The sequence below is a fragment of the Eschrichtius robustus genome, chromosome 2 (genome assembly GCF_028021215.1).
Source record: "Eschrichtius robustus isolate mEscRob2 chromosome 2, mEscRob2.pri, whole genome shotgun sequence".
Lineage (NCBI taxonomy): Eukaryota > Metazoa > Chordata > Mammalia > Artiodactyla > Eschrichtiidae > Eschrichtius > Eschrichtius robustus.
Window position 1 is genome coordinate 61,726,869 of NC_090825.1, and position 27,592 is coordinate 61,754,460.

Genomic DNA, 27,592 nt, shown 5'->3' on the forward strand with positions numbered 1-27,592 from the left:
ACTTGAGAAAAATGTGTATTCTGTTGTTTTTGGGTGGAATGTCCTATAAATATCAATTAAGTCCATCTTGTTTAATGTATCATTTAAAGCTTGTGTTTCCTTATTTATTTTCATTTTGGATGATCTGTCCATTGGTGAAAGTGGGGTGTTAAAGTCCCCTACTATGATTGTGTTGCTGTCGATTTCCCCTTTTATGGCTGTTAGTATTTGCCTTATGTATTGAGGTGCTCCTATGTTGGGTGCATAAATATTTACAATTGTAATACCTTCCTCTTGGATCGATCCCTTGATCATTATATAGTGTCCTTCTTTGTCTCTTGTAATAGTCTTTATTTTAAAGTCTATTTTGTCTGATATGAGAATTGCTACTCCAGCTTTCTTTTGATTTCCATTTGCATGGAATATCTTTTTCCATCCCCTCACTTTCAGTCTGTACGTGTCTCTAGGTCTGAAGTGGATCTCTTGTAGACAGCATATATATGGGTCTTGTTTTTGTATCCATTCAGCCAGCCTGTGTCTTTTGGTGGGAGCATTTAATCCATTTACATTCAAGGTAATTATCGATATGTATGTTCCTATTCCCATTTTCTTAAATGTTTTGGGTTTGTTATTGTAGGTGTTTTCCTTCTCTTGTGTTTCTTGCCTAGAGAAGTTCCTTTAGCATTGGTTGTAAAGCTGGTTTGGTGGTGCTGAACTCTCTCAGCTTTTGCTTGTCTGTAAAGGTTTTAATTTCTCCATCGAATCTGAATGAGATCCTTGCTGGGTAGAGTAATCTTGGTTGTAGGTTTTTCTCCTTCATCACTTTAAGTATATCCTGCCACTCCCTTCTGGCTTGCAGAGTTTCTGCTGAAAGATCAGATGTTAACCTTATGGGGATTCCCTTGTGTGTTATTTGTTTTTTTTCCCTTGCTGCCTTTAATATGTTTTCCTTATATTTAATTTTTGACAGTTTGATTAATATGTGTCTTGGCGTGTTTCTCCTTGGGTTTATCCTGTATGGGACTCTCTGTGCTTCCAGGACTTGGTTAACTATTTCCTTTCCCATATTAGGGAAGTTTTCAACTATAATCTCTTCAAATATTTTCTCAGTCCCTTTCTTTTTCTCTTCTTCTTCTGGGACCCCTATAATTCGAATGTTGGTGCGTTTAATGTTGTCCCAGAGGTCTCTGAGACTGTCCTCAGTTCTTTTCATTCTTTTTTCTTTATCCTGCTCTGCAGTAGTTATTTCCACCATTTTATCTTCCAGGTCACTTATCCTTTCTTCTGCCTCAGTTATTCTGCTATTGATCCCATCTAGAGTATTTTTAATTTCATTTATTGTGTTTTTCATCGTTGCTTGGTTCCTCTTTAGTTCTTCTACGTCCTTGTTAAATGTTTCTTGCATTTTGTCTATTCTATTTCCCAGATTTTGGATCATCCTTACTGTCATTATTCTGAATTCTTTTTCAGGTAGACTACCTATTTCCTCTTCATTTGTTAAGTCTGGTGTGTTTTGACCCTGTTCCTTCATCTGCTGTGTGTTTTTCTGTCGTCTCATTTTGCTTATCTTACTGTGTTTGGGGTCTCCTTTTCACAGACTGCAGGTTCGTAGTTCCCGTTGTTTTTGGTATTTGTCCCCAGTGGCTAAGGTTGGTTCAGTGGGTTGTGAAGGCTTCCTGGTGGAGGGAACTAGTGCCTGAGTTCTGGTGGATGAGGCTGGATCTTGTCTTTCTGGTGGGCACGTCCACGTCTTGTGGTGTATTTTGGGGTGTCTGTGGCCTTATTATGATTTTAGACAGCCTCTCTGCTAATGGATGGGGCTGTGTTCCTGTCTTGCTAGTTGTTTGGCATAGGGTGTTCAGCACTGTAGCTTGCTGGTCATTGAGTGATGCTGGGTCTTGATGTTGAGATGGAGATCTCTGAGAGATTTTTGCCGTTTGGTATTACGTGGAGCTGGGAGGTCTCTTGTGGACCAGTGTCCTGAAGTTGGCTCTCCCACCTCAGAGGCACGGCCCTGATGCCTGGCTGGAGCACCAAGAGCCTTTCGTCCACATGGCTCAGAGTAAAAGGGAGAAAAAATAGAAAGAAAGAAAGAAAGAGGCTATAATATAGTGAAGTAAAGTAAAGCTATTGTAAAGCAAAGCTATACAGACAAAATCTCACCCAGAAGCATATACATATACATTCACAAAAAAAAGGAAAAGGGGAAAAATTAATATATCCTGCTCCCAAAGTCCACCTCCTGCATTTGGGATGATTCGTTGTCTATTCAGGTATTCAACAGATGCAGGCTCATCAAGTTGTTTGTGGAGCTTTAATCCGCTGCTTCTGAGGCTGCTGGGAGAGATTTCCCCTTCTCTTCCCTGTTCGCACAGCTCCTGGGGTTCAGCTTTGGATTTGGACCCGCCTCTGCGTGTAGGTCGCCTGAGGGCGTCTATTCCCCGCCCAGACAGGACGGGGTTAAAGGAGCAGCTGCTTCGGGGGCTCTGGCTCACTTAGGCCGGGGGGAGGGAGCGGTACAGAGGAGGCGTGGCGAGCCTGTGGCGGCCGAGGCCGGCGTGACGTTGCACCAGCCTGAGGCGCGCCGTGCGTTCTCCCGGGGAAGTTGTCCCCGGATTACAGGACCCTGGCAGTGGCGGGCTGCACAGGCTACCGGGAGGGGCGGTGTGGAGAGTGACCTGTGCTCACACACAGGCTTTTTGGAGGCAGCAGCAGCAGCCCCAGCGTCTCACGCCCGTCTCTGGGGTCCGTGCTGATCGCCGCGGCTCGCGCCCTTCTCTGGAGTTCGTTTAGGCGACGCTCTGAATCCCCTCTCCTTGCGCGCAGCGAAGCAAAGAGGCAAGAAAAAGTCTCTTGCCTCTTCGGCAGGTGCAGACCTTTTCCCGGTCTCCCTCCCAGCCAGCTGTGGTGCGCTAACCCCTTCAGCCTGTGTTCACGCCGCCAGCCCCAGTCCTCTCCCTGCGATCCGACCGAAGCCGAGCCTCAGCTCCCAGCCCCGCCCGCCCCGGCGGCTGAGCAGACAAGCCTCTCGGGCTGGTGAGTGCTGGTCGGCACCACTCCTCCGTGCGGGAACCTCTCCGCTTTGCCCTCCGCACCCCTGTGGCTGCGCTCTTCTCCGTGGCTCCGAAGCTTCCCCCCTCTGCCACCCGCAGTCTCTGCCCGCGAAGGGGCTTCCTAGTGCGTGGAAATCTTTCCTTCTTCACAGCTCCCTCCCACTGGTGCAGGTGCCGTCCCTATTCTTTTGTCTCTGTTATTTCTTTTTTCTTTTGCCCTACCCAAGTACGGGGGGAGTTTCTTGCCTTTTTGGAGGTCGGACGTTTTCTGCCAGCGTTCAGTGGGTGTTCTGTAGGAGCAGTTCCACGTGTAGATGTATTTCTACTGTATCTGTGGGAAGGAAGGTGATCTCCACGTCTTACTCTTCCGCCATCTTCTCACCTTCTCTGTAATTTTTTTTTTTTTAAAGAAATTCACGTTCTTTTATTTATTTATTTATTTATTTATGACTGTGTTGAGTCTTCGCTTCTGTGCGAGGGCTTTCTCCAGTTGCGGCAAGTGGGGACCACTCTTCATCGCGGTGCGCGGGCCTCTCACCATCGCGGCCTCTCTTGTTGCGGAGCACAGGCTCCAGACGCGCAGGCTCAGTAATTGTGGCTCACGGGCCCAGTTGCTCCGTGGCATGTGGGATCTTCCCAGACCAGGGCTCGAACCCATGTCCCCTGCATTGGCAGGCAGATTCTCAACCACTGCGCCACCAGGGAAGCCCTGTAATTTTTAAAAACATCTTTTCCCTACTCTATTTTCCCCATCCACCATTATGTATTTCTTTTTCTTTTTTTTGGCTGCGCTGCACGGCTTGCTGGATCTCAGTTCCCTGACCAGGGATTGAAGCTGGGCCATGGCAGTGAAAGCTCGGAATCCTAACCACTAGGTCACCAGGGAACTCCTCCTGAATGTCATAATTTTTTTTTTTTTTTTTTGGCCACACCACACAGCATGCGGAATCCTAGTTCCCTGACCAGAGGTCGAACCCATGCCCCCTGCAGTGGAAGCGTGGAGTTTTAACCACTGGACTGCCAAGGAAGTCCCCACTGTCCTATTTTGAATTCTTAGTGATGATCTTTCCAACATCCTGCCTGTCATTGCCTTGACCTCATCTCTTCCATTGATTTTTGCATTCCATGTTATCTCAAGTCACTCACTCCCATATCTTATATCTTTTCGGTTACTCTTCTAGTTCCTCAATTTCAACACATCTTTCAATTCCACCAGGACCTCTGGTTTGTTGATCCTACTATGTCACTGCCCTTTATCTACATCTTACTCTCTTCTCTCAGCCTAAATTCCACATCCAGTTGTCATAATCACTCTCCATGTACTCTCAACTCCCTTGCCTTCCCCTCTCCCCCTTACTTTGACATAATCTTTTGGCTAGAAGCCAAGCCCTGGTTAAAGACAACTCTGTATACTCTCTGCCCTTACCTTGCAGCTAAATATGGAGAAACACATGTAAACATACTGAATGGCCTCATTTTTAGTTCATAACCAGCTCTAAGTTGTACTGAATGTCCTAGTTATTTAATTGTCCACTCTCTTCTTCTCTCTCCTCATCTTTAAAATCTGTCCTCCTATCCTCATTCTCAGTTGATGACCTTACTTCTTATTTCACTGAGAAAATTGAAGCAACCAGTAGAGAACATTCACAGACTTCCACCATCATGTCTACCTACCTACCAGCGTTTATACCCATGTGTTCTGTTTTCCTGCCTTTTACTTATAGATGAACTGTCTGTGCTTCTATCTAAAGCCATTCCCTCTATTTGTGCAGTAGAGTCCATGTACTTTCACTTAAGAACTTTGCTGAATTGCTCCTCTCCAACATCACTAGTTTTATCACTTTCTACTGGATCGTTCACATCATCATAAAAACATGTTTTCTTCTATGTTAGGAAAAAAAAAATCACAAAAATTTATTATTCATTTAACAGCTTTATTAGATAATTAATATACCATACACCCATTTAAAGTGTACAATTAAATGTTTTTAGTGTAGTAATAGAGTTGTACAAGCATTACCACATTCTAATTTTAGAATATTTTTGTCTCTTCTACCCCTGAAAGAAACCCTGCATCCTTTATCAGTTACTTCACATTCCCCCCTCCCTCTCCAGCCATAGGCAAGTATTATTTACTTTCTGTCTCTATAGATTTGCCTATTCTGGACATTTCATATAAATGGAATTGTAAAATGTGTGGTCTTGTGCAACTGGTCCTTTTACTTAGCATAATGTTTTCAAGGTTCAACTGTGTTGTGGCATATATCAGTACTTCATTCCTTTTTTATGGGTTTTTATACCACATTTTATTTATGCATTCATCAGTTGATGGGCAGTTACATTGTTTCCAAATTTTGGCTGCTCTGAACCTTTGTGTACTAGTTTTTGTGTGGACATATGTTTCCATTTCTCTTGGATATATACATAGGAGTGGAATGGTAGGGTCATATGGTAATAATATGTTTAACTTTTTGAGGAACTACCAGGCTGTTTAACAAAGTGGCTGCACCACTTTATAATCTAATCAGCAGGGTAGAAGGGTTCCAATATCTTCACATCCTTGCCAAATTTGTTATTGTCTGACTTTTTGCTTACAGCCATCTTAGCGGATGTGCAGTGATATATCCTTGTGGTTTTGGTTTGCATTTCCCTGATGGCTAATGATGTTGAACATTTTTTTTTCATGTGCTTATTGGCCATTCGTATGTTATCTTTGGAGAAGTGTCCAGATTCTTTGCTCATTTTAAAATTGGATTTTCTTTTTGATATTGAATACGTGATATTGGATACAGGTCACTTATGAAATAAGTGATTTGCAGATACAGTTAACCCTTGGACAACGCAGGTTTGAACTGTGGGGGTCCACATACACGTGAATTCCTTTCACTAAATAGTACAGTACTACACAATCAGTGGTTAATTGAATCCCCGATGCAGAACCTCGGATATGTAGGGCCGGCTCTAAAGTTATACGTGGATTTCTAGCTGTGCGGAGGATCAGTGCCTAACCCTTGCATTGTTCAAGTATTTTCTCCGATTCTGTGGGGTGTCTTTTCACTTTCCTGATAGTGTGCTTTGACACACAGAAGTTTTAAATTTTGGTGTCACATTTATCTATTTTTTTCTTTGGTTGCTTCTGTTTTTGGTGTCATATGTAAGAAGCCATTGCCTAACTCAAGGTCATAAAGATTTACTCCTAAGTTTTCTTCTAAGAGTTGTATAGTTTTAGTGCTTACATTTAGGTTTATGATCCATTTTGAATTAATTTTCATGAATGGTATGAGATAGGTTTACAGCTTCTTTCTTTTGCATGTGGATATCCACTTGTTCTAGCACCATTTATTGAAAAGACTCTTCTTCCGTGTTGGATTATTTTGGCACTCTTGATGAAAATCAATTAATGGTTAATGTAAGGGTGTATTTTTGGATTCTAAATTCTACTCTGTTGATCTGTGTCTATCCCTATGCCAGTCTCACACTGTCCTGATTACTGTAACTTTGTAACAAAACTTTATGTTAACCTTGTTTCCCTTTCGAGTCTAATTCTCACATCTCTGTCATTGAAAAACTTTCTCTGCTCCCAGTTGCTGCAGAACTCCTCTGAAGAGCTGTCTACTTCTCTTTCCCCTCAGCCCTTTCTCTTGAAAGATATTTCAGTAAGTCTTTTGCTCCCAACACTCCACCAAAACACACTCTTCAAGGTAGCCAATGACTTCCACGTTGCTAAATCCAGTGGTAAAATTGCAGTCTTACTCCATCTATCAACAGCACTGACAGTTGATCACTATCTCATTCTTAGAAAACTTTTTTCATGTGGCTTTCAGAGCACTTAAGTTTTTCCTTCTCCGTCTCCTTTGCTGATTTCTCTCCTTTCCCTGCCCCTTCAGTCCCAGTATTGGAGTGTGCCAGGAGTTAGGCTTTGCTTCTCTTCTCTATCTATGGCCACTCAAATGGTTATTTCATCCAGTCTTACAGCTTTAAATATCATCTACATGCTGATGACTCCCAAATTTACATCTCCAGCACAGAACTCTGCTCTGAACACCACACTCATGTATTCAGCTGCCTGCTAGATATGTCTACCTTGGATGTCTTAGAAACTGCAAATTCAGCTTGTCCAGTACTGAACTGAGCCCCCTCCTTAGAAACCTGCCCGATTTCAATCTTTCTTATTTCTCTCCTGTTAGTTGCTTAGGCCAAAACCTTGGTGGTATTTCATTATTTCCATTTCCTTACACATCACATTTCTGTCGGGGAATCCTGTTGGCTCTCCCTTACAAATACATACAGATCTGATGTCTTATCTCCATAGCCACCATTTGGCTTGAGCTGCCATCATCCCTTGCCTGGATTACTGCAGTGGTGGTTTCTTGACTACTCTCTTTCCACCTTTAATCTATTTTCAGCTCAGTAGCCAGAGTGATACCTTGAAAAAAAAAGTTGATCATTTCAGTCTCCTGCTTAGAACTCTTCACTAGCTTTTGATTTTTTTCCACAGTAAAACCAAGAGTCCTTAAAATAGCATATAATCTGGTCTCTAATATCTCTCACTCTTATCTCCGCACTCCTTCTTTGTGTATTCTTTCCCAGCACCCTGGTCTTCCTTAGGCCAGGCATTCTCCTGACTTTGTATTGGCTATTCCTTCTGCCTTAAATAGTCTTCCCCCAGATATCTGCAAAGCTGACTTGTTCACGTCCATAAAGTTTTTGCTGAAATATTTGCTTTCTTAACCACCTTTGTAAAATTATCCCTACTCAGCTTATACTCACGACCCATTTACCGTGTTCATTTTTTTTTGTTCCATAAAATTTACTGCCTTCTAAGATACTCTATAATGTATTTATTATATGTATTGTTTATCTTCCATTGCTAGATTGTAAGCTCCATGAGAGTAGGGATGTTTGCCTGTTGTGTTCATTAATGTCTCCCAAGTTTCTGTAATTGTTTGTGGCACATTGCAGTTGATCAATGAATGTTTGAACGTATGAATAAATATGTCTGGCTGCACCTCTCTTCCTTCATGTGCCTTTCTCTATTTGGGAACTCTCATTCTTGTATATCCCTTCTTTCCTCCTATTACGTACCTCCTCCCCCAGTTACTCTAATCTTTAAAAGCCTTGTTTTGAAATGGTCATCTATTCAGATAAAATTATTTCTACTTGTCCTGATTCTGACATTAGTATGTTTAATTTTCACCACCCTTACTAACAAGGGAATCTGTGTTAGGCAGAGCCAAAATCAGTTCTGTCTGCTCTATCAGAGACTGATAAGGTCAGTGGAAGCTGCAAAAAGTTTAAGGTTTCTTTTGGCAGTCTCTCCGTTAGGTGAAAGAATAGACAGTGGTTTATAGAAACTGTAAACTTTGTTGCCTCAGAGGGGAGTTCTCAAATTTCAGGGTGTATAAGAATCACCCTGGAGAGCTTATTTAAAATGTGACCATCTTGAAAATGCAAACCCCTTCTCTTCAACCCCTGAGTTTTTGAATCAGTATGTCCACAGTGGGGCGTAGAGTTTGCATTTTCAGTAAGCACCAGGGTTTTCTGATGCAGGAGATCTATGAACACGTTAAGAAACATTGCTTTAGACCTGAGTATACTTAGAAACATTATGGGTTCACAGATGGAAGAGAAAGAGCCAGGAAAAGCAAGGAGAAGTTTTCTTGAATAGGTGTTTCGAATATGGAAGAAAACCAGGAAGGAGAACATATTTGTTGTATACGTGAGAAAGACAGCTTGTGGACGTCTCATTCCTTTAAGGGATCTTATATGCTCCTTTATTCAATAATGAAACACCTTTAGAACTTCAATGCAGAGAGCTCACTATATAACAGAAAAGTCTCTCCATAGTTGTATTTCTTTGATTGTTATAATGTTCTTAATTCTACTGAGTGAAAATATATCTTACTATAATTTTTAATCTGTTGATCCTGGTTGAGTTCTCCAAAGCCACACAGATAGGCAAACATAGTAATGTAATTTGTGTTAAAATATAAATAATTATAACCATGTAAAGTATAAAAGAATAACTTTTACAGAGATTTAAGAAATGTAGTCTGTTCCTAACTTGTGAAATTTCATCCGCCATGGGAGAAGGACGTACAGCCTGGCCGGAGCTCTGCCCCCGAGGTCACTCTCCTATTCTCCTGGCTTCTCTAAAGTTTCTTCTCTGTCTCCATCTTTGCACCTTCTGTACTTTTCTAAATACTTGAAGTTTTTCCCAGGGACTGCCATAGCAGTGACAGACACAGTTTCAGGATTGTCAGGAGAAGAGCCTATCTTACTCTAGTACATCTAGGTGCACTAGAGTACTCTTTTTTTCTACAGATAGGTTGACTTTCCTTCTGTATCTGCAGTTTTGATGAGTGTAAAATGAAGATGATATACTCAGGAGTGTCCAATGAGGCAGAAAGATACCACTTCTTACATCTCAAATATTTCTTCTGGTACTAGTTTTCCTGTTCCTAAAGTAGAAGTTCCTTTAGTAAGGGTCTGTTGGTAGTAACTCTTTTAATATTTATAAATATTTATTATTTCACCTTAGTTCTCAAAAGCTAATTTCACTGGATTTAGAGGTCAGCATTGACAGTTACTTTCTCTCATCAGTTTGGCACATTCTGCTTGGGATCCCATTGTTGCTGTAGAGAAAATAGCTGTCAGTCTTACTGGCATTCCTTTGTATAGGTATTGTGTCTTTCTTTTTTTTTTTTTTTTCCTTTTTCTTCCAGTTTTATTGAGCTATAATTGACATACGCCACTGTATAAATTTAAGGTGTGCAGCATAATTTGACTTACATAATTTGAATTCCCTGGTGGTCCAGTGGTTAGGACATTGCACTTCCAATGTAGGGGGCACAGGTTCAATCCCTGGTCAGGGAACTAAGATCCCGCATGCGGTGTGGCCAAAAAAAAAAAAAATTGACTTACATCATGCATTGATTAGCACATCAAGTTTAGTGAATATTCATCTCATATAGATACAAAATGAAATAAATAGAAACAAATTTTTTCCTTGTGATGAGAACTCTTAGGATTTTCTCTCAACAACTTTCATATATAGCATACAGCAGTGTTAATTATATTCATCATGTTGTGCATAACAGCCCTAGTGCTTTATTTATCTTACAACTGGGAGTTTGTACCTTTTGACTACTTTGATCCAATTCCCCGTCCCCCACCCCCTGCCTCTGGTAACCACAAACCTGATCTCTTTTTCTGTGTGTTTGTTTTTGAAGTATAATTGACCTACAACACTATTTTAGTTCCTGTTATGCAACATAGTGATTCAGTATTAAATGATCACCACAATGAGTCTAGTTACCATCTGTCACCATGTAAAGATATTACATAGTTATTGATTATATTCCCCACACTGTACATTTCATACCTTGACTCATATATTTTGTAGCTGGAAGTTTGGACCTCTTAATCTCCCTGACCTTTTTCTGTTTTCCCCCCTCCCTCCTCCCCTCTGGCAACTGCCTGTTTGTCCTCTGTATTCATGAGTCTGTTTCTATTTTATTATGTTTGTTCATTTGTTTTGTTCTCTAGATTCCACATATAAATGAACTCATACTGTATTTGTCTTCCTCTGTCTGACTTATTTCACTTAGCATGCCAGCCTCTAGGTCCGTCCATTGTCACAAATGGCTAGATTTCATTCATTTTTATGGCTGAGTAATATTCCATTCTATATATGTACTGCATCTTCTCTATCCATTCGTCTGTTGATGGTTCTGGGCCTTCTGGTGGGCTGGGCTGTGTCCCATGGCAGCTGGCCTACTGGTGGGCAGGGCCAGGTCCTGGCACTAATAAGCTAGAGAGAAGATTCCAGAATGGTGCTTGCCAGCACCAGTGTCCTCGTGACAGAATGAGCTCCCCAAAACGGCTGCCACCAGCGTCTATTGATATGTCCCCAGAGTGAGTCCCAGCTGCCTCCTCCCTCTCTGGGAGGCTCTTCAAGAAGTAAGTGGGTCGACCCAGGCTCCTTTCAATGACTGCTTTTGCCCTGGGTCTCAGAGCAGGTGACATTTCGTGTGAGCCCTTTGAGAGAGGGGTCTCCGTTTCCTACAGTGCTCTGCCTCTCCTGAAAGCAAGCCCTGTTGGCCTTCAAAGCCAAGTGTTCTAGGGGGCTCGTCCTCCCAGGGCAGGACTCCCAGGGTGGGGAGCCTGAGGTGGGGCTTGGACACCTCACTGCTCGGGGAGAACCTCTGCACTGTGATTATCCTCCCGTTTGTGGGTTGCCTACACAGGGGTGTGGGTCTTGACTGTACTGCAACTCCGCCCGTGCTCCATGTCTTGCTGTGCCTCCTTCTTTATATCTTCAGTTGCAGAAGATCTTCTTTGCTGGTCTTCAGGTCGTTTCATCAATAGCTGCTCTGTAAATAGTTGTAATTTTGGTGAAGCTCATAGGAGGAGGTGAGCTGAAGGTCTTCCTACTCTCCCATCTTGGTCACAGCCCCTTTCTCTTGATGGTTTTAAGATCTCTTATACTTAGGATTTGCTCTTTCACTGTCGTGTGTCTAGGTGTTAACTTTTAAAACATCTGGTTTGGGTTTTGGAGTTTGGAGTCTGAGAATTAGTGTCCTCACTTTCCCTTTGAACACTGACTCTCCCTCATTCTCTCTGTTTGCTTCCTGTGGAGCTTTCAATTGTACCTTCTCACTCTAGTCTCATTTCTCTTAAGCTCTCGTATTTTCCTTTTTTTTCGTCTTTCTGCTACATTCTGTGCAGTTTCTTTTTTTTTTTTCTCCTTTTTTTTTTTTTTTTTACATCTTTATTGGATTATAACAGCCCCACACTGTCACTCTAGTCTCTGCTGTACAACGGAGTGAATCAGCCACATGTATACATATATCCCCTCCTTCCTGAACCTCCCTCCCACTCTCCCCATCCCACCTCTTCAGGGGGTCACCAAGCACCGAGCGGATCTCCCTGTGCTATGCAGCAGCTTCCCACTAGCTATCGGTTTTACACATGGTAGTGTGTATATGTCAGTGCTACTCTCTCACTTCGTCCCAGCCTCCCCTTACCCGCCGTGTCCTCAGGTACGTTCTCTACAACCTGTGCGGTTTCTTTAGACTCACTTCTGTTTCCCTAATTATCTCTTCATCTCTGTGTAGTCTGCTGTTTCACACTTGTCTATTAAATTTATAATTCTAATTATTCTAGTTTTCATTTCTGTAAGTTCCGTTTGTATCATTTTAAAAGATATTTGGTCAGTTCTTATAGTCTCTTGTTGCTTAGTCATGCTTTTATTGCCTTCTTTTATTTCTTTATTAAGCATATCTATTTTATATTTTGCATCTGATAATTCCAGTATCTCTGATCTTACTTTGTAGTTTGTATGTCTGTGGATCCTTGCTCATGGTGGCTTGCTTCCTTCTGTGTTTAAGTCATGAGCCAGTGTTACTTGGAACTTGAGCTGTGAAAATTCTTTGAAGCCTGTTTTTTTTTTTTTTTTAATTTTTATTTATTATTTTTGGCTGCGTTGGGTCTTCGTTGCTGCGCAGAGGCTTTCTCTAGTTGCGGCGAGCGGGGGCTACCCTTCGTTGCGGTGCGCGGGCTTCTCATTGCGGTGGCTTCCCTTGTTGCGGAACACGGGCTCTAGAGTGCACGGGCTTCAGTAGATGCGGCGCGTGGGCTCAGTAGTTATGGCTCCTGGGCTCTAGAGTGCAGGCTCAGTAGTTGTGGCACACAGGCTTAGTTGCTCCGCGGCATGTGGGATCTTCCCGGACCAGGACTCGAACCCATGTCCCCTGCATTGGCAGGCGGATTCCTAACCACTGCGCCACCAGGGAAGCCCTGAAGCCTGGTTTTAAAGTGTGTTCCTCTACTTTTGCCAGGTACTTGAGGTCACTACCAACCTGGGATATCTGGAAATGAAAATTTCAACTTGGAATATTTTGTCTGTAGTTTTAGTGTGAAACCTGGCCCCAAGTCTGCAAGGTGGTAGGTTTATGATTAGGAGTTCTCAGGGAAGATTTCTATTTTTTTTTTTTTTTTTTCTCCTTCCTTATCCAGAGTCAAGGGCAAGACAGGCAAGTATTCATACTGTTTCTTTCTGTGAAGCTGCTTTTCTGCTTATCCACTGAGAATGTTGCTTTTTAGGAAGTCCTGGCTTTATGGGGTGATCCCAGATTGATTTTACCTTATACGGACTCCCAAGCTTTGTCTCCAGCTTGTTGAATCCTGGTGATTTTGTTAATGGCATGGCATCAAGGCTCTTCTTTGGATTTGTGGCTTATCCTACTTTCTGCCCTCTCAGGATTTCCTATCAGCTTAGTCATGTATTTACAATATTATTTAAATGAAATTTGATTCAGCATTTTTAGGTACTGCGTATCAGGGGTGTCACTACAGATGTGTGGTCTGCTGTGTTGCCATACATGGAAGTGTTTAGTGGATTGTTTTAATTTTTGTTCATATGTGCAGAAGTGAAAAGTTGGAAAAGAATTTGGAGCTATCATTAGAATAGGTCTTTAATAATTATGACAAGAGCTATACTTGGCTTGAGGTGGCTAATCAAGCATGTTGTGGCTGATGAAAATACTGGGTTCCAGAGCTGGACAAAGATTTAGCTTGCATTGACAAATTTGAAGAAATTGTCAGCTGTCAGGTTAATATCACTGGTATTAGAGATTTGTGCTTCTCCAATAATTCTCATCATTGCTATACCACAAGCAACTATTACCTCCAATATATCAAATACTAGCTCTAAACTAGCCTTCATTCTTATCTGGTAATTCTTTATACTTAATACTTCATTTGTTACTTAAAGCAGTAAAGAATTTATAGTATGGTTTCAACTGGGTGAATTCTTGAGTAATTTCTGTGTGCTTTTCCTGAAGTGTGCTGCCAGACTAACTTTGCCAGGCGTTTTATTCGGTCATTGTTTTGTTGTTGCTACTTACCTAAACCAAGGGAGTGATACTTTAGGGCCATGATTTTCTAGTTGGAGAATAGTTAGGATTGATCAGCTTCAGTTTTTCTGCCTATTAATATGAAATATTGGAGTGGGGGAACAGGCAATTGGAATAGAGAATTTACAGTTCTTTCGGTGATAAAAATTATAGTGGAGATAAAAATACAAGAAAAAGCTTTACATCCCACTATTCAGCGACAATCACTGTTAACATATTGATACATTTTAAAATAAAAAATTGGGATTATACCATATATACAGTTTTGTTTTATAACTTATAATTTAAAAAAAAAAAAAATTATTTATTTATTTATTTACTCCTGGCTGTGTTGGGTCTTCGTTTCTGCGCGAGGGCTTTCTCTAGTTGCGGCAAGCGGGGGCCACTCTTCATCGCGGTGCGCGGGCCTCTCACTATCGCGGCCTCTCTTGTTGCGGAGCACAGGCTCCAGACGCACAGGCTCAGCAATTGTGGCTCATGGGCCCAGTTGCTCCACGGCACGTGGGATCTTCCCAGACCAGGGCTCGAACCCGTGTCCCCTGCATTGGCAGGCAGACTCCCAACCACTGCGCCACCAGGGAAGCCCCCTAACTTATAATTTTTTAATGTATTTATTTTATTTTTGGCTGCATGGGGTCTTGGTTGTGGCATGCGGGATCTTTTGTTGTGGTGTGCAGCTTCTCTCTGGTTGTGGCACGCGGGCTCAGTAGTTGTGCTCAGTAGTTGCGGCACGTGGGCTCTCTAGTTGTGGTGTGTGGACTCTGGAGTGCATGGCCTCTGTAGTTGTGGCATGTGGGCTCTCTAGGTGTGGCTTGCATGCTCAGTAGTTACGGCATGCGGGCTTAGTTGCCCCATGGCATGTGGGATCTTAGTTCCCCGACCAGGGATTGAACCCGCATCCCCTGCTTTGGAAGGCAGATTCTTAATCACTGGACCACTAGAGAAGTCCCATAACTTATAACTGATACAAGCTTTCCCCATTTCATATTCTTCCAAAACTTTTAAATAGCTGCATAATATAGTCTCTTATGGGTGGATCATAATTTATCAGTTTGTCTATATTTTATCTACTCTTGGACATTTGGGGGTATTTCTAACTTTTTTTTGCTTTTACAAATAATGCTGTAGGGAGTATTTTGGCATACACACATTTGTGCATACCTTGGATTATTTCTGTATATTTTTTAAGAGTAGCTGTTTATGGGGCTTCCCTGGTGGTGCAGTGGTTAAGAATCCGCCTGCCAATGCAGGGGACACGGGTTCGAGTCCTGGTCTGGGAAGATCCCACACGCTGTGGAGCAACTAACCCCGTGTGCCACAACTGCTGAGCCCATGTGCCACAACTACTGAAGCCCGCATGTCCAGAGCCCGTGCTCCACAACAAGAGAAGCCAATGCAATGAGAAGCCCGTGCACAGCAACGAAGAGTAGCCCCCGCTTGCTGCAACTAGAGACAGCCCGCACACAGCAATGAACCCAATGCAGCCAAAAAATATATATATATATATATTTATTAAAAAAAAGAGAAGAGTAGCTATTTATGGGTCATAGTGTATAAATACTTAAATGGCTCTTAAACATGATGTCAAATTGTGCTCCAGGATTATTATATGAACTAGTTTATATTCCCATTATCAGTGTGTGAGAAATACCCATTTTACCACATCTTTCCCAAAATGTGGTAGTAGTCTTATGGTAATAATCATTTAAAAAATAAATTAGGTGAAAGTTACATTTCTTTGATTACTGGTGAGGTTGACATTTTGAATATATTTTTTGTTTTTATAAATTTTTTAATTAATTAATTAATTTTGGTCTGCGTTGGGTCTTCATTGCTGTGTGTGGGCTTTCTTCTAGTTGTGGTGAGCGGGGGCTACTCTTCATTGCGGTGCGCGGGCTTCTCATTGAGGTGGCTTCTCTTGTTGCGGAGCACGGGCTCTAGGCGCGTGGGCTTCATTAGTTGTGGCATGCAGGCTCAGTAGTTGTGGCGCACGGGCTTAGTTGCTCCGCGGCATGTGGGATCTTCCTGGACCAGGGCTCGAACCCATGTCCCCTGCATTGGCAGGCGGATTCTTAACCACTGCCCCACCAGGGAAGTCCAGTCATCTATATTCTATGTACTGTATTATTTCTAATATCTTTATAGTTTCCTTGTTTTTTTCTTTTTGCATTGAACTTTAATCCATTTGGAATTTATTCTGATAAGATATGGGATCTGATTTTTTTTTCTCCCAAACATTTAAATAATTGTCTCAGCACCATTTATTGATATCTTTTCTTTTCCCACTGATTTGAAAAACTATCTTGATCATATGCTTTAATTTTTATATACATCGTCATTGTGTATATACAGTGATGAGTGATATGTCACTGTTTTTTTATATTTCTTGATTACTAGTGAGGTTGAACCATTAGTTCATATGTTTATTGGCCATTCCTGTTTTCTCTTCTTTGTTTTGCCTGTTCAGATATTTTGCCCATTTTCCTATTAGTAGTTTGTATTTTTATGGATTTGTAACAGTTCTTCCTGTATTCTGAGTAGCAATTTTTTTTGTTAAATCTATTATAACCAATTTTTCCCAGTCTGTGATTTGACTTTTCACTTTGACAAATTCAACTATACTGAAATTTAATAACAATCTTAACTTTGTGGTTTATGTGCTTGCTAACCTTAATTTTACAAATACTTATTGATCATTTACTGTGTTCCAGGCACTGTTTTAGGTACTTGGGATACATCATAGATAGGATACACAAAGATTTCTATAGCTTATATTTGAGAAGCTCTATGTACCCTGAGTTCATGAAAATATTCATGTATATTTTTTTCCTAAAAGTGCTTAAATTTTGCTTTTTCACTTTTAAGTCATTCATCCACCTGGAATTTATTTTTGTATGTAATGTCAAGTAGGAAATCTAGTTTAATTGTTCCATCTGGTTAACCAGTTATCTCAGAACCATTTATTGACTAATACATTATTTCTCCACTGTTTTGTGGTGTGACCTGTGTTGGGTATCAAGTTTTTGGGGGTTTGTTTCTGTCTCCCTACTGTTTATTGGTATATTTCTTATCTTTGGCATCTGTACCACACTGTTTAGTACTATATTAAGTCTTGATATTATAGGTCTGCCTACCTTACTCTTCTTCAGAATTGTTTGACCTATTCTTAGCTCTTGGCAATTCCATATGAATTTTAGAATCAGCTGTACTCCATTTATATCTTTGGTTGTGTCTGGCTTCCTTTTCAGGGCTGCTGTTTGCTGTGTCAGAATAAAATCAAGCTGCATTGGTGGTGTCTTCTGACTTTAATAGTTCTTCTGATCTTTGAACTTCCCTTTGCAGCTGCTTGCTTGTATGTTTTCTCTTTTTTTTTTTTTCTTTTCTTTTCCTTTCCCTTTCTTCTTGTCCTCTTTTTCTTATGGCCATTTTAAAGAATGCTTACAATTATTTTCTAACTGAAAAAAAGTAGTATAATGGGGAGAGAAGGCAATTAATAGAGAAGTGTATAAAGCAAAAGGTGCAAATCCCTTTGATAGTTTGCTAAGACATCCCAGATATTTTTCTGGACATATACAAACGTGTGTTCATAAAAGAAAAAAATTTGGTCATATGTGTGCTGTTCTGTAGTTGGCTTTATTTCATTTAGTATTTAAAAGGGCATTCTCCTGTAGAACTAACTAATTCCTTTTGATGACTGCATTGTATGTATATATAGTAATTTAACCAGTTCCCCTTTGATGGATTTGTAGATATCTACCTACTTTTTGAACTTGCAGCTACTTTCACGTACTGTTGATCGTCACTGGCAAAGTGGAGGTTGTGCAGTTTATTTTCCATCTCCCTAATGTCTCCCCTCTTATTCTTTTTTTTTTTTTAAAACCATCTTGAGAGTCTTTTCATTTTTTTTTTTTTTTTTTTTTAAATTTTATAGCTACTTTTATTTTTATTTATTTATTTATTTTTGGCTGTGCTGGGTCTTCGGTTCGTGCGAGGGCTTTCTCTAGTTGCGGCAAGTGGGGGCCACTCTTCATCGCGGTGCGGGGACCGCTCTTCATCGCGGTGCGCGGGCCTTTCACTATCGCGGCCCCTCCCGTTGCGGGGCACAGGCTCCAGTCGCGCAGGCTCAGTAGTTGTGGCTCACGGGCCCAGCCGCTCCGTGGCATGTGGGATCTTCCCAGACCAGGGCTCGAACCCGTGTCCCCTGCATTAGCAGGCAGACTCTCAACCCTGCATTAGCAGGCAGACTCTCAACCGCTGCGCCACCAGGGAAGCCCTCCCCTCTTATTCTTTTCAAGGAGTATTAGTGGGGTTCTGCCCAGGACCTCTCCTATTTACTTTTTAAGGGCACTGGCACATAGCTTTGTTAGGTGGGAAGAGTTGACAGCCTAGTTGACAGTTAACCTTGGTGTAAATTCTTCAGTTTGGTGCTATCTGTATTTTACTAAAAAACGTACTTGAAGGTTTTTTGTTTTCGTTTTGTTTTGTTTTGAATGCATAGTGTTCCGGAGGAGAGTGCTACCAGTGCCGTGTTAGAGGTAGCGGCCACATTGAAGAGTTAAGAAATGCGTGAGCTTGAGAAAATGAAGATGAAGAGCTTCACTAGCTCTTTACCACACACTGGATTATGAGAATTCAGGGGAGGAAGTGAGGCAGTTCTTGCCATTTTGGTCTTTATTGGTGTTACACTTTTTGAAAGAAGTTGAAGTTGGATTTCTGTGTTACGTAATTTGTCCTTTTCTTAATCTTCCTAGCCTCCACCGGTCAATGTGAAAATGCCTAACGTACCCAGTACACAACCAGCAATAATGAAACCAACAGAGGAACATCCGGCTTATACACAGATCGCAAAGGTTAGTTCATGTTACATGTGTAAATTCATATTGGAAATTACAATATCAGTAACATTTGCTTTCAGAGCAAAATAATTCTTTGTATAGTGCATTCCTTATTGTTTAATTTTTAACTCACTTTTGAGTGTGGGTTAGCTAGCTTCTCAATCCTATAATACTCATACCTCTTTTTCAGCTTATAGCATTTGCTTTACTCCATTATTAGCAGTTATTGAATTCATACATCATCTTGGTGTATAATTTGTGTGGAGAAATTTTTATTGCTTTTGGTCTCACGTTTTAACACACAATTCCATTAAAGTAACAATGATATATCAATAGATATTATTGGAAGAGAGTTATGATGGCTAAGCAAAGCACAGTGGTAGGAAGTAGGAGGTGGCAGACATACCAAGAAAAAAGGAGATGAATAGGATGCCTGGTATTACGTAAAGTCAGATGGAGTTATAAACCAGAATTTCTTAACCATATCCTCCTTTCACTTCATTATCTTATAAAATATAAGATATTATATAATATTCCTGCATTGGGAACCTTATGTACCATTTGACCCAATTCATAAGAGCCAATTCAGTTGCCCTTTTCTCCATCTGTCTCTTTTCCTCAGCTGTTCTCTTTGTCTCAGTCCCTCACTCTCGTTTAGGCACAGAGTTCACCTTAATTTCATTTTCCCAATTACCTTACGATTTTTTTTTTTAACATCTTTATTGGAGTATAATTGCTTTGCAATGGTGTGTTAGTTTCTGCTGTATAACAGAGTGAATCAGCTATACATATACATATATCCCCATATCTCCTCCCTCTTGCATCTCCCTTCCACCCTCCCTATCCCACCCCTCTAGGTGGTCACAAAGCACCGAGCTGATCTCCCTGTGCTATGCGGCTGCTTCCCAGTAGCTATCGATTTTACATTTGGTAGTGTAAATAAGTCCATGCCACTCTCTCACTTCATCCCAGCTTACCTTCCACCTCCCTGTGTCCTCAAGTCCTACCTTAGGATTTTTTTTTTTTCTCACCCAATTATTCTTTTTTTTTTTGTTTAACATCTTCATTGGAGTATAATTGCTTTACAATGGTGTGTTAGTTTCTGCTTTATAACAAAGTGAATCAGTTATACATATGTTCCCATATCTCTTCCCTCTTGCATCTCCCTCCCTCCCACCCTCCCTATCCCACCCCTCTAGGTGGTCACAAAGCACCGAGCTGATCTCCCTGGGCTATGCGGCTGCTTCCCACTAGCTAGCTATTTTACGTTTGTACCTTAGGATTTTAACTGCTTTTACTGAGAGAATTTTTTCTTGTCCTAATGGGCCCAACATTTCTACTGTGGGTTTTCATAACCAAAAGGCCAAAATGGGCCAGATATTTCCATAGTATTTTCTGAAACTGTAATCTTTAGTGAATTCCTATATTGTGGAAAGAGCATTTGAATTAGGTTTCTAGCATAGTAGAGAAGTAGGAGTATAGTAGAAGTAGAAGTAGAAATGTTACTGTATTTTACAATACTGACAACGTATTCCCTTATTCTTTTGTTTAGGAGCATGCCTTGGCCCAAGCTGAACTTCTTAAACGCCAGGAAGAACTAGAAAGAAAAGCAGCAGAATTAGATCGTCGAGAACGAGAAATGCAAAATCTCAGTCAACACGGTAATATCCAAAGAAGTTTCAAATAAAAATAACTTTAAAATTCTTTAAAATAGGCCTGCACTAGCTCTAGATTGTTTGGTTTGTGGATAAAACTCTGCCCTGTTATTCTAGCAAGGAGGTCAGACATGGCAGATTTCCTACCTGATGCTCTGTGGCTCTCTGATCTTGACTGATTTACATAGTGTTTTGATAGATTAGAACAGTGTTAGCCTCTGAATGCTAATATGGTGATTTTGGTTTATTGTAAGGTGAGGAGTCTTTGATTCTGCTCTTGGGCCTTTACCTCGGTCTGTTAAAGCTTTATGAGTACGTGGGAGTGTGCCCTATGTTTGACTGCATTTAACTCTTAACTTCTGGTTTATTCAGACCAGCTTCAAATTAATCTGCCCCTGTCCTCACAAGTATATCTGTATATGTCAAACCATGTTAAAAAAAAAAAAAAAAAAAAGCATCTGTGGTGAGGTGACTCTAGGAAGCCTGGGGTATTCTGATGATGCCAAAGAAATAAGTAAGTGGTGAATTTTGATTATGTCCTATGAAATTCATTCACGCTGTGACTATCAAAGGTCACTTCAAGGGAGTAGCTTAGGGAAAGCTAGCAAGTCTCTGGGTAAGAAGGGATGAGAGAACTAGACAAGTCATTGTGAGTATGTCTGGATAGTGATGGAGTGACAATGTTAGGACAGTGATAACATTCAGTGATACTGAACTATTTCTTCCTTATCCTGGAATGTGTAAGTCTAGGGCCTCATGAGGACACATTTATCCTGGGCCATTTTCTTGCTTGCAACATCAGAGACAGCATCTGTGAAAGGAGAAACTAGAAGTTTAATTGAGATCAATGTTTCTAAAATACATGTAACGAAAATCTGTCCTGTTCCCTTAGCTTTGACTAATACAAATTACTTCTGTGAGAGATGTTTTAGTAAATGAAGTAGTTATGAAGTGTGGTAAATTAGGAGACTTGCCGTATGTTATACACTTAAGTACTTTTCATCTGTTAGCTCATTTCATCCTCAGTACAATTCTGTGAAGGGTGGTGAGTTCTTCTCACTTTACAGATGTGGAAGCAAAGTCTACAGCAGGTTGAATAAGTTGCCCAAGGCCTCCTAGCCAGTAAGTGTCTAGGTGCTTCTATTGATAGTTTCAGAGCCTTTCTTCTTTACTACTCTTCTCTGCTTCTCGAGTAGTATGAGACTTGTATGAGAAATGAAAGAACAACATGTAGTTTGAAAAGAATGATAGAACAGTGGAGACATGTTGGGAAGAATCAGAAATAGAGGATGCTTTTTTCCCACTATGAAGAATTTCCTGGCCTATGAAAAAGTATGTAAAATCTAATCTTTGAAAGTGTGGGATATAATATCTAAAATGAGAAATTGGCCTTTAGGTGCTATTTTTACTCTCTGTTTTCAATGTTTTGACTTCTTCTTTAATTTATTTTTTTATTTCCCCACACCACTTCCCAAGCCTTATTTTCAGTCTAGTTTCTTTAAATAGACACATTTTCTCTCCTTACAGTTGGAATTTGTTTTTTCTCTAGGTTTCTGAAGGTGCTATAATTCCTCAGCTTCTTTCTCATGACTGTTTTGTGTTTTCACATAGTTTTATGCTTTCCTTACATGTGTCTTTTGGACGTTATTTCTTTCAGACTTGGAGATTTCCAAATTTGATTCTTTGGTACTGGTTATCTTATGTCTCTTTATGGAGTTAACAGTAGAAAACTTGAAAGATTCAGAAGCTGGTCTTCCCTCTCCACATGCGTTAGGAGTTATATTTAAAGATTGAAGACTTGGAGGAGGAAATTTTTAGAGACTTAAAAACTTCATGGCCTTCATGTGAGAGCCAGAGTCTTGGGACTTTGAAATAAATCTCTTTTTAGGGCAGAGTCACAGGATACGTCCCTGTGCTCTTTTTTCTTTTCTTGTTTCAACTTACATAAGTGGTATGACACTGGAAAATTATTTTACCATGTAATGAGTTCTAACTTGATATTCTGGGAAAATTTTTAAAAATAAAAATCTTGGTTTTCAGAGTTGTAGGAATGTAGAGATACAGTGTTATATTTTTGAAACACCTATTAAAAGAATAGATAATATTCTTCTTTATTATGAAACAAATAATTACATGTAAAAAGAATAGCACATATTTGTCCTTATATAAATAACTTTGTTTTTTTATTTGCAGGCAGAAAAAACAATTGGCCACCTCTTCCTGACAATTTTCCTGTGGGACCTTGTTTCTATCAGGATTTTTCTGTAGACATTCCTGTAGAATTCCAAAAGACAGTAAAGATTATGTACTACTTATGGATGTGTGAGTATAGAACAAATTATATATTTATTTGAAAAAGTTTATATTTTATTTTCAAAATCCACTTTTTTAAAACTCATGTAAGGGTAGTATCATAAATTGGTCTTTTCCTACAGATATTTTAATTTTGAGTGAATCATGTCATATTTAGGTATGTCAAAATTGTATACTATGTGACAATCTAAGTTCTTAGCTGAGGAAGACCTATATATTGACAACTGGTATTCTTTTGAGGAAGGGACTTCCCTATCATACAGTAGAATTTTCAATGATCCTTTCTCCCTGCAAAATGTTATCGAGGCAATATTTGCTTTGAAAAAATTACTCCTATGATTTTTATGCAAATGAAGGCTATTAAAGCATTATGACTTTTTAAAAGGGGGCATAAAATATTGAAATATTATAAACTATTTTTCTTAGAGCTTTGAGCACAATTTACTTTTCATTTTCAAGTGGTGAGGAATACTTTTATTACTGAAAGTGCCTAATTAATATAGGATGTTTCATTAAATAGAACGTTAGGACATACATTTTAGGCTGTGATGTTCACATTGCTTTGAATATAATTATGACACATGGATATTAAAACTAAATGTCCAGCTGTTACCAGTTTTTTGTATGTACGCAGAATTCCCACTTATTCTGTTGCATTTTTATTCCAAACAGCAGTCTCAGCCCCATTTAACGTCACTGTGTCAGTAGGAGAGGTAGCTGTCATGACTTCTCATCTGCACAGTTGCTGGGTTAATGGACACATCGTGGAGTAAACTCTCGTTGGAGGAAATTTGTGTGTTCTTACTGTATGATTAGGGAGCCTCCCTCCACCAAGTATATGAGATCATTTTCCTCAAAATCTTTTAGGAGTATTCTTCACATTTGTGAAGCTGCTTTGGAAAATGAGAAGTGATTCCTTATGGATAGTACATTTTTAACTCTTAGTTTCTTTTGAGTTATGTTGTTAATCTGATTTCTTTGGTTAATCCTGAGTGTCAGTAGTATTACATATTTTTATTTTTAAAGGTTTTGATTCCATATATGTCCATACTAAACAACTCGTATTTTATTTAATCAATATATCATAAAATATCTGCAGATTATAAAATAATTAATTTCTTAATGAGCAGAAATGGGCCTCACGTTTTAAGTATAAGTTCTTTGACTTTAGTGAAAAAACATATTTTAAATGGGGGAGATGGGTGTTGGAAGAAAATTCTATAAGGAATTTAGTAAATAGAGATTGAATGGGGAAGATGATTAATTTGAACTGAATGGTTAACTGCTTTACCAATGCTGATTGTTTCAAAATAGGTCTGTTTTGTCTTAGAAATATATAACTTTCTGAGGTTCTTAGAAATAATATAATTGCCTATAGTTTTTCCTAGCCCTATTCAGTTGGCAGATCTGTTAACTGTATTCAAAGAGGGCTCAAGATTCCATCCAGTTAAGGTTCCAATTTGAAGAAGCATTACCTGGAATAAAGTAAGATCTAGTGCTAGTTCAGAACTATCTCTAAATGTCATAAAATGTAGGTTGTTTTAATAAATTATTTTCAAGAAGTGTCATCTTGTTACTGATTTTGGAGTTGACTAATGCTTTCACATTGTACTAATAATTATAACAAGAGATAACATTTATGGAGGATTTATCAATACTTTGTATCAGGCACAGATCTAATCACTTTATATACATTATGTTATTAAATCTTAACCATGTTATGAAGCAGCTACTATATTATCTAGTTTTATAGATTGGGAAACTAAAGCTTAGAGAATTTGAAGTAACTTGTCCAAGATTACACAGCAAGTAAGGTTGGGGTTGGATAGCTTGACTCTAGATCCCAGAGTCTAGATTTCCATGTTATACCACCTACGAAGTACCAAAATAAAGAAGTAATTTACATTTTAAACCCAAATATATGGTTTCAAAGGTACCTTACCTGAAGCAAATAATTTTTACTCTAAAGGAACTGAAGCAATTAGAAATACTGCTATGAAATGAATCTCAGCCTCTTTGAGTATACTCTTGAATTTAAAGAGAAAGAAAAAAATCCAGCTACATTAAAGACCACTTAGTGAGGAAGATAATATATTGTCCTAAATTTGTTTATTTTAGGTATCTGTATTGTAATGCAGAACTTAGCAAGAAGAGTGATAGTTGCAAATTTAGATTCTAGTGATAGTTGGAAATTTAGGTCTGCTAATACCAGATTTGAGTGCTTAATAAAGCAAATTGAAATTTTATAAGAAGGAGGTTCATTCAACTTGGAAATCATGTAAACGAAATGGCCTAAAATTTTCTTTAGTGTTTTACCTACACTTGGAATCCACCAAGTGGATTGGAATTGGATTGAAATTAGCAACGTAGAATCATGCATTTCATATTACCTTGCCTTTCTATGTGTTTTTTGATCTCTGTGTAAGTGGACTGATTGTTTAGTAAGTAACCCTAGACGTTTACTCTTCATTGGGGTACAAATAAATGACCTATTATTGATCATGGTTGTTGGTTACTATGAAAACACATATAGAAAAAATTTTAATAGATTACACAAAATGTAATTGATATTTTTATCTATACTTGGAAGAATTTTTGTGAACTTTAAAATACACATACCGATATAGTCTGTCTTTTTTTTCCTTAAGCAGATTAGGAGATAAACCTTGAAAAGTTATTTCTTTGGAGGTTGAAATTTGAGTTAGAATGTTCTGAACATTTAAAACTTTTTTAGGCAATTGGATGCCATTTAATATTACAGAATAATATCTCACAATCTCTTGAATTCTGTTTTTAAGCCCTTAACAGAACTACTTTTATTTCTAGGCAAAGGATTTTGAGTAAATTTATTAGTAAGCTAGCTTTCATGAGTTAGAAATCCTAATGGGAATAAGTAAGAGTCTTTCCTGTGTAGTAGAATGGGGTGGAATTTTAAAGCTGGAAGAGCTCCTGCATTTCTCCCGTTGAACAATTGAAATGCACAGAGGTTGATTAGCTCGATATTATGTCACTATAACCCAGGTGTTTTCATTCCTCCTCTGGAGCTCTTTCTCTTTCTGTGGAGTTTGTGTGTTTATCTGGTTGTTAGATGAGAGCAAATTTAGAGGCATCCTAGAATGTGTTTATACCTTGTTTCATTAAGTATTAATTTTATTTGATTAATAATTTAAAGAGATTTTAAAGGTTTTTTTTTAATGTATGTTGATTTTTAAAATTTACATCCACTAGGTTTTCCCTTTGTTATTTTTAATTAAAGTAGTAGCTTGTTGGTATATTTTTATTGTATCGGTAGTTTACATTAAACAGTATTTTAACTTTTGAAATAATTTATTTCTTGTAATAAATTCAGCCTGTGAATAAATTAAAAAAAAATTCTTTAAAAAGTTATTAATTATAATGGGTAAATGTTGTTCTTTAGGATCATAGTGTCCTTAGATGTTACTCAGATTTTTGGGTTTTAGTCTGTCAGGGAAAGTAATTACTAACAATATAGGAAGAATTTGCCAAGATCTATTTGTGTTAACGAAAAGAAAGATCTGCCACAGCAGGTAAAGTGCATCATAGTAAACTTTTTTTTTTTTTAAATAAGTGTAATCCTCTACCAGAACATTGTTTTTAATCCCAGGACCTTAAATAGTGGACAGCTTTATGAAGATGAGTTAATAATCCTTATAGATTGACTGTATAGTCACTGGAAGTTTCTGCTGTGTTAGTATGTTTAGTCCAATGATTCTAATTAATTTTGTTGCTTAAAAATGTTACAGTGAGATTGTGCAGGGCACGTCTCTATTTTCTCTTCTCTTGTGTAGTTCACACTGCGAGGAGCCTGCAGCCCCATTCTGTAAAAATTATAGTCCTGAGTGTAGGATCTTTTTCCTCTAAGTCCTGGTTCTTTTCCTGGCAGCCACTATTTTTCTGCTTGGGCCTTGAATCAAGAGACACGACACATGTCATCACATGTTTCCTTCCCAGGGGAGAATCCCTTATAAGGTTGTGCGTCTCTGGTTTAGCTGTGTAATTGCCCATTAGGGGAGGGCCAAAAGAATTTTTGCCAAACAGTGCATGTATTAGGACTCTTCTACCTGTGAATACTCTGTTTTCAAATCAAATGTGTAAGAAATAGCAACAATGTTTTGAAAAATACTAAATGGAAACATGAGGTAGAATACACTTGCTCTTAGGAAGTATTTTTTCATTTATAATTCTTGTTGAATGAACACATAAATTGAATGTAAACATTTCTTTTCTATTTTGTTTTTTGATTCCACAGTCCATGCTGTAACACTGTTTCTAAATATCTTCGGATGCTTGGCTTGGTTTTGTGTTGATCCTCCAAGAGGGGTTGATTTTGGATTGAGTATCCTGTGGTTCTTGCTTTTTACTCCTTGTTCATTTGTCTGTTGGTACAGACCACTTTACGGAGCTTTCAGGTAAAATGTGTGTACTTTAAAATATGCTCTTTAAAACCTGTGAAGTAAATAATTTGTAGTACACCTTAAAGGGAAAAGTGACATATTTTCATTTTTCAGATTTTTTATTATTGTATAATATACCTTCAGAAAAGTCCATATATAACATCTCTGTGTATTAAGTCTGTATATAACATGCTCGTGTATTCATTTGACTTTGTAACAAATAATATCCCATTCTTTTCTCCCACTTGAGAAAAAGATCAAACATGAAAATGAATGAGGGAAAAATGAGAACAATCTTAGGTCTTAATATTTGTAAAAGATTCTATTCCATATGATACACTTGACTTTAAAGAAAATTTTACTTTTTATTCTCCCCTTCAGAAAAAATCAGAAGTGGTGATTACAGCCTAATTTTTAAATGAA

General features: G+C 39.1%; 1 protein-coding gene across 1 annotated transcript in view; it reads left to right on the plus strand.

The window, feature by feature from the left end:
- SCAMP1 (secretory carrier membrane protein 1) overlaps positions 1 to 27,592 on the plus strand; it is a 112,608-nt gene that overhangs the window by 33,980 nt on the left and 51,036 nt on the right. Inside the window, exons 3-6 of the mRNA XM_068535553.1 lie at positions 18,703 to 18,801; positions 20,339 to 20,447; positions 22,635 to 22,763; positions 27,025 to 27,184. Of these exons, the coding sequence (XP_068391654.1) occupies positions 18,703 to 18,801; positions 20,339 to 20,447; positions 22,635 to 22,763; positions 27,025 to 27,184 (497 nt within the window). The remainder of the gene's footprint in view (positions 1 to 18,702; positions 18,802 to 20,338; positions 20,448 to 22,634; positions 22,764 to 27,024; positions 27,185 to 27,592) is intronic.